This window comes from Thermobia domestica, chromosome 10, assembly GCF_964235325.1.
Source record: "Thermobia domestica chromosome 10, izTheDome1.hap1.1, whole genome shotgun sequence".
In the NCBI taxonomy this organism is placed as follows: Eukaryota; Metazoa; Arthropoda; class Insecta; order Zygentoma; family Lepismatidae; genus Thermobia; species Thermobia domestica.
In genome coordinates this window covers 5893577-5905665 of record NC_137463.1, presented here as the reverse complement: position 1 = coordinate 5905665, position 12089 = coordinate 5893577, and the positions used below count along the sequence as shown (strand labels likewise).

Here is a 12089-nt window from a genome sequence, read left to right as displayed (position 1 = left end):
TCGTGCTGGAATACGCTATAAGGAAAATCAAAGATAGCAACCAGGGCCTAGAGTTGAACGGCATTCACCAGGTTATGGCATATGCTGATGATGTAAATTTAATAGGGGATGATAGGAGAACAGTAGAAATAAATGCAGAGATCTTATTAAACGCTTGCAGGGACATGGGTTTAGAAGTAAATGCAGAGAAAACTAAATACATGGAAGTGCGTCGGGACCGTAATACGGCAAATTGTGGAGGCGTTAAAATATTAAATAATGCTTTTGATAAAGTGGATACTTTCAAATATTTAGGATCAATATTAACAGACGAAAATCATATTCACGAAGAAATTAAATGTCGACTAAAAGCAGGAAATTCGTGTTACTACTCGGTTCAAAATCTCTTGTCGTCGCGAATTCTGTCGAGGAATTTGAAGCTTAAAATATATAAAACGATAATCATGCCTGTTGTTCTGTATGGTTGCGAAACATGGTCGCTTACTCTGAGGGAAGAACATAGACTGAAAGTATTTGAGAACAAGATCCTGAGACGAATATTCGGACCCAAGAGGAACAGAAATGGGGAATGGCGGAAACTTCATAACGAGGAACTACATAATTTATATGGTTTACCCAACATTGTTAGGGTCGTCGAGTCTAGGAGGCTTAGGTGGGAAGGTCATGTAGCTAGAATGGAAGAAAGTAGAAACGCTTTCAAAGTCTTAACTGGAAGACCAATCGGAAAACGACCATTAGGAAGACCTAGACGCAGATGGGAGGACAATATTAAGATGGATCTCGCAGAGATTGGAATACAAAGTAGAAACTGGATGCAGTTAGCTAAGGATAGAAGTCAGTGGAGAGCTTTTGTGAACGCGGCATTGAACCTCCGGGTTCCATAGGCCATAGAGTTAGTTAGTTAGTTAGCTGTTACTTTATAACTTAGTGTATTCTAATTATTTTAAATTGCATGTATATACTGTACGTCTGTACTTTTGGAATTTTTTATGCACTATTGTCATTTGTACTATCTAATGTATATTATAAAAGTTCCTCTTTCTTTCAATTTCTTATAAAGCTTACTAAAAGCTCAAAACGAAAACAGTTTTAAAAACCCCTTGCACTTTACTCTCTCTTACTCATTCCCATGCCGTAAGCGTCGGTGGACCACCGATGGGCAAGTAGCGACCTCTCACCAAAAATTGGCGATCCCCCAGGGACGATCCGCGGTTGCCTCACTTTCATTTTAAAAAAAATTATACCACCAGCGGCAGAGACGCAACGAAACGCCAATGAACCACAAAATATGTTAAATCGCCTATATGCGTGATTTTTTTTACATTAAGGTGAAGTCTAAAAAGCACTAAATAAAAAGTTCCTGGAGTGGGCGCGAACTACCAACCTTATAATTACTAAGCACGTGTTCTTCTGACTTCGCCACGGAGGAGATGAAGACAAATCTCGCTTGTAGACGAATAAATTGTTGAGATCTTTTTAATTGGGCCAATCAGAGTTCTCCTTTAATCGTGTATATTCGACGATAACCTTTGGGATGGGACAAAATGCGTTCGCCATGTAATTTTATAACAAAATTATTATCTATTTACTTTATTTCATAGTTCTCCCATATTCACTTTCTAATAATCGGCAACAGTTGGAATCGAAATTAATACAATTATATGCACTCATCTAAAGATTTTTCACTTCATGATATAGAGGCAAGGGTTACTCTTGACCCCCGTAGCTCACTTCAAGAACAATTAGTCAGGAAAAAAAGTAATATATAATAATAAAACCGCATACACATGACTGGCGATAGTTCGTGTTGGTCTTTGCGGTTCTCCACGACGAATCGAAGGAGCGCGGACCAAAACGAAGTCCTCGCTGCTACGCGGTAGTATTTTCAACACCCCGACTCTAGATATCTGTTTTGACTCGACGAAACCCTGCCGCCAGTGACACACACGCGGCAATCCTTCGACGCGTCGCTATAGCGACAATCGACATTTACCGGCAAGTGGGCCACTAGGTGTTGGCGACGTTTACGGCATGGGCATTTTTCTCCAACAATATTCATTATTCTTGATGTGCTCCCTCTATTTTGTAGTACCAAGAGGCCTGTTTGATGGTTAACTCTATAGATTCCTTATTTTATATATATATGTTAGGATTGTTTTTTTTATTTATTACATGCTGTCACTAATCTGTTCCATCTTACGCTACAAAGATACAATTCAATGGAGTTACTAAACTAACACTACATAAAATGAAAAAAAAAAAAAAAAAACGAACCTTTTCGTTTTGTCTTATTTTCTTTTCAAATTCTAGCAATATTTATAAGCATTTTCATACATTTGGCTACGACTAATAAACGAGGCGAAATATTGTGTCAAAAATAAACATAACGTGTGTACTAAGGAAATATTCACAGCATTTTAAGTAAAGAATACGTAATTATTGGTGATAATGTTACGTAATGTTATGATATTAGAGATCTGAATTAGTGATTTGAATTTTGTTTTGAAATTTGAAGGGAAAAAAATACAACTTCCTTATTCCTGTTCACAATATTAAATCAGATAGAAAACATGAACTACAGGCGGTGGCCGTACGGGATACAAACATTTCAACAACACAACACCAATACATAAATATAAAAATGGACAAACATAATATCAGTAACAAGCACAAGGTGAAGAAGGGTTATTGCTTATTATTTTTATTTTTAAAATGTGTTACGTTTAAGTGAAGGGGTTTAGATTTGGGAAGGTGGCTAGTGCACATTGGAATTATTACTTGTACTTACTGACTGTTCATGATAATCTGGATTTGCATTTGACTCTGAACCCTGTAAAAATGAAACTACATTACAGATAAATGATCATTTCAAAGAACATTTAACCAGAGGCGGCCTTTGTGAACTTTTGATTTAGATTGAAGATACTGGCTATGGGAAGCATTTTAACTTCTATTTAAACAATGCTTACTTTCCACTTCAGATTAATTCGAGTACAGTCGAAATGTGAGTTTTATTTTTGTTGTAAGTTTCCTTCGCACTACATTTGCCAACTTTGGGAACGGAAAGTCTTTGGACGAATATAATGGAAAGTAAAAATGTTCTCTCATCATTATACGAGGCTGTTTAGAAAGTACCAGACGTTTTGGCCTATCGCGGCAGTGGGCGGGGCTAGTTGCTATCTTGGTGTCACAACGTTGCTACACTCAGTACACATCCAACTGTGGTAGCGTGAGGACTGTGACGCTGTTACTGTGCTTTCTGTGACGTGTTATAATTTGCGCTGCAATAGAAAATCTCGCCTCTTACGATATGCGTTCTGTGATTAGGTTTTTGTTGGCAAAAGACCACAAGTCAATTGAAAGCCATCGCCAACTGTGTGAAGTGTACGGACATGGAATAATGAGTGAAGGCCGAGTGAGGCAATGGCGTACACACGGTCAAGCATACCCGAGAGCTCTTGCATGGTGTTGGATGGGAGGTGCTCAATCACCCACCATACAGCCTGGATTTGGCGCCGACCGATTCGCAGCGATGAAAACATGGTTCGCTACCCAACGTTTTGATACTGATGCCGAATTGCATGTCGGTCTAATCCAGTGGTTGAAATCGCAGGCTGCAGATTTCTACCGCGACGATATTGAAAAACTTATGCCATGGTATGAGAAGTGCCTTAATTTGCATGGCGATTATGTAGAAAAATAGCTTAAGAGTGTACTTTTCAAATGTATATAATACAATTTGGTTTCATCATTCTGTTATTTTTTTTATTTCAAAACCTCTGGGACTTTCTGGACAGCCTTCGCATTATTTTGCACATACGGCCAGCGTCAATGCTTTTGGAAAAATTGATTACATTAATGACAATTACATATGACATAGAATAGGGAAGAACAAAAAGTTACATCAAACCAATCGAGAGATTTCTTATCCAAAAAAGAATAATACAAAAAATGAATATTTTGAGATGAACTTTGATCTGAACAAGTTTTTTCTGAGACACAACAAATATTTGCAAATGAGATCAACAGGTAACTTATCAGAAAAAAAAAAAATGATTATGAGATTGAGTGTTCATATTCGAAGAACTGTTTTAAAGAATACTTCCAAATTTTAGAATTGACACAAAATGTAGCATTAAAATTACACATTATTTTATAATGCTTAATTTTGCATTTTGAATATGCACTTTTATTATTTTTCCATTTTAATTAAAATGTGCAACCTAGAATACATTCAAATTGACGTTAATGTTCCACTCGGCATCCTTTTCCCGTTCCAAAAGCCGCCTCTGCATTTAACATTTGGAAGTGGAATGCACAGTCATTGGATTATTCTTAAAATGAAATCCATTAACAATATCTGAAATATTATAAATAGTTACGTATTCTTCAATAAAAGTGAATGAAATTTTAATGAAAATTAGGTATAAAATATAATTAAAAAATGAGTAGAAAGGTGCGTTAAAAATTAAAACTGTAATCAATATGCACTTTCTGTAACCTTGAACCAGCTGTAATTCTGTAAACTTCAATCACTTAATTATTTATATACTGTAGTCCAAATGGAAAAGGAGTTAAAATTTATAAATTCATATTTTCTTCTTATTTCAATGTTGAATAGACAATATTGTTTGGCACAATTTAGAAAAGTAGATTTTATGATTAATTTGGAAAATCATTATGTTGCAAATGAGTAAATGGAACAAGAAACTTTATGAATACAAAAATGATTAAATAATAACAGATGAATAATAAATATGGCCAATCGTTTCAACTAAATCTTCCGATGTTTAAATATTTCTCATATTTTTTGTTGTTACCTGAATAATTTGGCAATGAAATACACATTGTTCAATTTTGTGAAAGATGAAAGTAGTCGACAGTTTTATATGATTTCATATAAATAACCAATCACATGGAATCATTTAGAGCAAATGTATTTTCAAAACTACAATGTAACGTAAAAGAAAGATAATAAGAGATCTTTATAGCCTGTTATGAATAAAAAACGAGACAGCACTCCGCAACGATTTTTATAGAGGTTCTTTGTCAGTATTTCAAATTATATGCCCGTAGTCAAACTGCCTCTCTAAAAATTGTTGCTTGATTACCTTAGGAATCTGAAACATGTATTTTTGAATAGTGCACATATTAGTTCCTAAGTGAACTCTTGACCCGACTACGGTGGGTCCTATAGTTTTGGAGCTATGGACCTTTAAATTACACTTTTTCAAGTTTTCGGCAGCTTATAACTCCGAAAGGAAGCATTTGTGCACCCAGGTTGGTCTATACTTTTTGTCTTATCTTGGTGTCAGGAATCACTTCCCAAACGTTGTCGGTGTTGTTTTGAAACACCCTGTATAATGAACGTACTCATCTGACAACGTATATAGATGAAATCAAGAAAAATATGGAAATTGAAATACACCGAATGTGTCACATCTAACTATAACAATGGGTCACATTAGTTGTGATACCAAATAACTTACTCTTGACTGGATATTATGGATATGCTTTTTCCCGCTTTATAAGTCCACTAATATAGGGTATTTATAGTGAAATAATCAATATTTTGGTTATATGACCTTGATATAAGATATAATTGATCGTGAATATTATATTCTTAATCTACTAGTCATGCGAAGCACTTCGATATATGGGATATATAGGTCAAGCTGTTGTATATATTTCCACCCCTGAAGGGGCTGGAACCTGTTTTGGAAATTCCGGGCAAGGAATTGAAACCGGTTTTGGAACTTGCTCGACAAACCCTTTCAGGATATATAGGTTGTCCCCAGATTCAAGGTTCAAGTTTGGAATCATCCCTGGTTAGAGAACATACGGTAACCCACATATTTTAAATGTTCATATTAATGACATCTTTAAATTAGCCCTTGCCAGGGACGTACGAAAGGGGGTTGATCCTGGAGATCCAAACCTCCTTGAAATCCCGGCTTTTCTGTAAATTTAGTCTAATTTTCGGGGTGATTTTGTAAATTTTAATATAATTTATTCGCATATTAAATTTGGATTCCCAACAAGCTTTGGATCTCTCCCGAAATAAATTTCTACGTACGTGTCTGGCTCTTTTTGTTAAAACTTGATTTCTTAACATTCATTTTAAGCATAACATAATTGTACGTACCTTAGTAGGTATTGTTATAACACCCTTCTCTGCAGCAGCTATTTTCCTTTCGTCCTTCCGTGGTCGTGAGTACAACTTATGTAAAAGATTTTTAAGCCCACGTAGAAAGTAATAAATGGATTTGGGACTGATGATAACATTGAAAGGTGGTGGAAGAGTACAGCCTTCGTCAAAGTAACTCATCCACAATTTTGAACGTGCAAATTTCCATTCTTGATCGGCATGATCCTGAAATAAGAACACCTCATATCGACTTGGCATAAGTTTTAGTTGTGTTAGTAATAGTAGTATGCAACAATGATTGTACTATAAATGAAAGTTAGTTATCCTAATTTGAAGCTTTAGATTTATACGTATAGTTTACATATATACACATAAGTTTACATATCGTCTAAAATATATTATATACTACTTTTAAGATTAGCCTAAGCTTAATTTTACAATAAACTGTAGCTCAACTTTAATTTTGAATTTTCCTTCCTTAGACAACAATTCGTGCATATCAGTCGCTTCCAACTGATCAATCCTTGTAGCCAGTGACGTAACTAGGGGCGAGAAAGTGGAGTTTGTGCCCCGGGCGCCGGAATGGGGGTGCAAAATTCGGTGCAAATATTTATTTTCACTCTAAGGCAAGAAAAGGAGTTTTAGCAAACTAAACGTCTTTAAAAAAATACCTCAGAAACTTAATAGGACAACGACTAACCAGCCTTAGAATCAAATCCATAGAGTATAAGTTAGCTTCAAAGCTATCTTTTGGGGATATTGTAAAAATGTTTGCAGCCAAAATAATTCGCAAAGTTAAATTTTAGTTCCACATTTTTGTGTTTTCATTTAACTTACATCAATTTAAGAGATTTGCAAAATGTCCGAGTATAATAATCGAGACAACAGCTTGACTGTTTGTCATAATTAAAATATTCTTCTAAAGAAACAAACTGTTGATTCATTCTACACATATACACATCCCGATTTAATTCCAAAGACATTATGATTTGCAGTTATTAGAATAAGACCATACGAATATGTCAAACATGCTACTTTCAGATTATTTGGCAATCAAATACTAATTAGTTTCATGTTTCATCTTGTACTAAAAATTAGATAATGTACTGTAATTTTGAAATCGAGTTTACCACTTGAGGAAAAAATGGAATAAGAAAATCATTGTATAATGTCAATATCATTTGTAATCGGGGAGCATTTTGGTTTGGTTGATCATGGGATGGGGCGCTAAGGCGTGTTCTTATCCCGGGCGACAACTGGCCTAGTTACGTCGCTGCTTGTAGCAGGCCTTTCTGGTCGGAGAAGGCATCTGGGTAATATTCAAAAAGAGACAAAAACGGAATGGAAGGAGCGTTTGCCATTACTGAAGGCTTGCTGACCGTGTATCATTAATTATGAATGCACAAGTATTAAACCTAAAAGACTATAGACACCGCAATCGAAGTTCTTGTCTGCTTGCTACTATTGGTTTGAAAATGTGTAAATTGTTCTTTCTTCTCTTACTATTACTTGTTGTAATTACTAAGAAGGGCAGAAACAGATTATGTAAGAAAACATAGAGTTGCACATGACTAAAATGTACATTGTGAAAAATCAAACGATAATCTAGCTAACTCATTGAGAAAAGTTAACAAGTTTTCTTCATTTAAAATGAATTCTTTATATTTTTAAAAAAAATAATAATAAATGGCAGTATTCGTTCAAATAAGCAATGCATGCTAGGCTGTGAAATTCACTGGTGTAGTGAATTTCATCGTAGCTTGTACCTTTTTTAAGGTATTGCATGTTAAATATCAGGCACTTCACGAATATTGAACCAAATAGAAAGTTGGTCGTAGCTAAACTCTATCCATAAAAATTGTTATGTAAGTACCACAGAATTCTCAGACATGTATTTTTGGATAGCGCACATATTAGTTCCTGAGTGAAGTCTTGACCCGATTATGGAAAATTCCATAGTTTTGGAGCTACGAACCTTTAAAGTTCATTTCTTTTTTCGTTTTCGGCAGCCTATAACTGAAATGACGGATTTTCTGTACCTAGGTTAGTCTATACTTTTTTGTCTTATCTTGGTGTCAGGAATCACCTCCAAAATGTTGTCCGTATTGTTTTGAAACACTCTGTATATTGAGAAGGTTCTCCTACTTGCATAATCCTTTCTCACATTTTGTTTCCCGAGTTTGGCACTTTATACCATGTATGACAAAGTTCTATGACAAAACACATACTTCTAAATGATTAAGATCTCAGGCAAGTTCTATAAATACAATAATTAATGATTTTCATCGAGATAATAAATAATTTACAAAATCATTTATGTTAAGAGAAATATTAACTGAAATTGTTATTTTTAACAGCTTAACCCAAGAAGAGAAAAAGAATCTTCTTAAGCTACCTGTTCTTGAAGGGATCACGTATAAACCAAACTTACTGATTACTAGAATATCTATCACTATATTTGTTAAAATATCTCCCGTGAACGAAAACAATTAGAATTTCTATTATTCTTATTTAAAATAAGTATAATTTATTATACAGGGTGTTACAAAAAGTCACAATATTTTGGTAATATATTCCTCAAATCAAAATAAGAAAAAAGTTCATATGGTCCTGTGGTCGGAAGTACACTCATGTCCAAAATTATTGTCGCATGTTATATAATTATGTTTTTGTAGGAATATAATTTGATAACGAATTCGTCCGGAATTTCTTATAATGTTACTATGTGTATAATCGACAAAGACATGTATGTGGCAAATTTCATGTCAAAAGAGCAGTAAATAAGTATAATAAAACGAAAATAAAACTTTCTTGTCCATTTAGCAACATTTTGTTTTACTCCCTCTAATTTTCGTATTTATAATTCTTTTCCTATGAAGTTGGCCACAAATATACATTTCCCGATTATACACATAGTATCAGTATTAAAAGTATCCTGCAAAATCATTATCAAATTATATTCTGACAAGAAGACAATTATAGATATGCGACAATCATTTTGGACATAAGTATACATAATTTCGTAGTTATAAGCTGCCTAAAACTTGAGAAAAATGAGTTTTAAAGGTCCAAAGATCCACTACTATAGGACCAATCATGATTGGGTCAAGACATCACTGAGGAACCAAGTATGTGAACTATCCAAATATCCATCTTTCAGAACCTCCGGTACTTGCACAATCATTTTTAGGGAGGCTGTTTGGGAGTATTTGTTCACTCTCCATCTACCTCTCTAAAAAATTGGTGTGCAAGTACTGGAGCATTCTTAAACATGGATATTTGGATAGTTTACATACCAGTTCCTAAGTGATGTCTTGACCCGACTACGATAGGTCGCATAGTAGTGGAACTATGAACTTTTAAAGTTTCCTTATTTCACGTTTTCGGCACCCTATATCTCCGAAACTATCCACTTTTGAACACATTTCCATATGAACGTTTTTCTTATTTTGATGGGAGGAAAATATTCCTCAACTATGGTGAGACATATTTGTAACACACTGTATTTCTGTTACATTACTTAAAAGAGATATAATATACAAATGTTTTAAACTTAGAAATCAACTTTTATACTGTAATATTTAGTTCTACGACTATAATGAAAGTAAATATATAATACATGCATAGTTGTAGGTATATCTACATGCTATACTAGTTACAATCATGCACGTATTTACTACAGTCGTTACAAGACAAAAGAAGAGAAGAAAGCGATAGAAGTAGTTGAAATATATACAATTAAAAGTTATGACCACCTTCTACAGCCTTTTTTGGTGATTGTAATTGTACAGTTGTAATTGTTTTACATCGTGTTCCACTATTACAGTACTTTTATTTCATTAAAATACGATCATTATTTATCTGGTAATGTTACACAGGAACTTGCGTGGCAGTGGTGTAGTCATAAATCGAGAAAAAACAATGGAAATTGAAATTAACGTAACATTACAGTTATATTTTCACAAAGATGGAATAAATGACAAACGAGAAATGTATTTTTAGATTAGATAATTGTTCTTGACAATTACCTACTTCACTACACCTCTGTTCGCTTTTGGAGCCCTGTTTGCGGTTTGTTCTAGACTACAGAATAATATGAGAAGGATTTTGTAATATTATATTCATTGTTCCTTCTAAAACGAATTCAGATTTATATACAGGGTGTTTCAAAACAACACCGACAACGTTTGGGAGGTGATTCCTGACACCAAGATAAGACAAAAAGTATAGACCAACTTGGGTGCACAAATGCTTCCTTTCGGAGTTATAGGCTGCCGAAAACATGAAAAAAAATGAACGTTGAAGGTCCATAGCTCCAATACTATGGGACCTACCGTAGTCGGTTCAAAACTTCAATTAAGAACTGGTATGTGCCCATACCCAAATATTTATCTTTCAGAATCCTCAGGTACTTTCGCAACAATTTTTATAGAGGTAGTTGGTGAGTACTTCAAATTATATGACCATAGCCAAACTCCCTCTATAAAAATTGTCGCGTGAATACTTTAGGATGCCGAAACATGGATATTTGGATAGCACACATATTAGTTCCTTAATGAAGTCTTGACCCAACTACGGTTGGTCTCCTAGTTTTGGAGCGATGGAACTTTAAATTTCATTTTTTCATGTTTTCGGCAGCCTATAACTCCGAAAGGAAGCATTTGTACACTCAGGTTGATCTATACTTTTTGTCTTATCTTGGTGTCAGGAATCACCTCCCAAACGTTGCCGGTGTTTTGAAACACCTTGTATAAAGTTATTAGATTAAGTTTCGGAAAATATTAGTACCTGTTTAAATCTAGTTTAAAAGCAAATTTAATATTGGTCCTTATGATACATTTATATTGGTAAAATTAGAAAGGCATATTTTTGCTAATGTTTATTAATTGTGTATTATTATCAACATGATAAACAAAACATCTTTTAAAAGTCACAAGCTTATTGGAGCGTATATTAAAAAATCACGTTTTATACAATTATTTTCGATTTTCTATTACTAAAAGTTACAAATTCAATTTAAAAAAGTCTTTTTAAGTTTTCAAAATATTCTATTAAAAATGAAAAAAATATTTATATTTAATTTTATAGAAAAAAATATTAAATATATAACTTTTAAAATCATTTTTTACAATCTATTCAAGATAAGAATACTGAATATTGGTGCAAGATCGATTTTAAAGATTTGTGTGAAGATGAAAATATATATGATAATTTGAGATACAAAAGTAATTCAAGGTGGATTATTGTTTTGAGTAACCATCAACGGAATATCTTTACATAAAATCTCTTTAAGGCTACAAACTACTTCTGTTATCTTCGTTTCTTGTTTTCTGTATGTTTGTTTAATATTATTTAAATTTATTGAAAATGCGGTGCCATTTTAATAACCAAAGGTAAACTATATGTTCATATGTTTCAATGGGATGAACAAACGTGGTAACAACCGCAATGTAGAATACTAGTTAAGACAAGCCTGTCATTCCTGATGCTGTAACTTTAACTCAGAACTCACAAAAATGATAATTTTTTAAAGTTAAAGAATACTGCAAGTCTAACAGTAAGAAAAACCACCACAATATGTTTGTTTATTCTCTAGATATCATTTACTTTTCTGATTGGCAGTGACTTTTGCCTAAAAAAATTTCCAAGTAGTTCCTAATAAGGACAAAGTTCTTATCTATAGTAACAAAGCATGTTTTAAGTAAACACTTCGAAACATTTCTAAGATGTCTGCAGTGTAGTAACTTAATCACTAATGCTGCTACACTTAGAGATTTGTTAACCGCGCCTTACAATTCTTCATTTTTATAATTACACAGCTCTTTTTTCACAAACTAATTACAACTTTCTTACAAGGCTGTCTATAATCTTTATTATAAATTAACTAAGAGTCTTCAGAGGAAAATTGATGAATGGAAGGATAACAAAAACATTTCTAGTT

At 33.7% G+C, this 12089-nt stretch overlaps 1 protein-coding gene across 1 annotated transcript in view; it reads right to left on the bottom strand.

The window, feature by feature from the left end:
* The window catches only part of LOC145662910 (transient-receptor-potential-like protein), a 191529-nt gene that overhangs the window by 34453 nt on the left and 144987 nt on the right, over nt 1-12089 (bottom strand). Inside the window, exons 13-14 of the mRNA XM_081728915.1 lie at nt 6146-6373; nt 2789-2830 (exon numbers count right to left, since the gene is read on the bottom strand). Coding sequence (XP_081585041.1) covers nt 2789-2830; nt 6146-6373 — 270 coding nt within the window. The remainder of the gene's footprint in view (nt 1-2788; nt 2831-6145; nt 6374-12089) is intronic.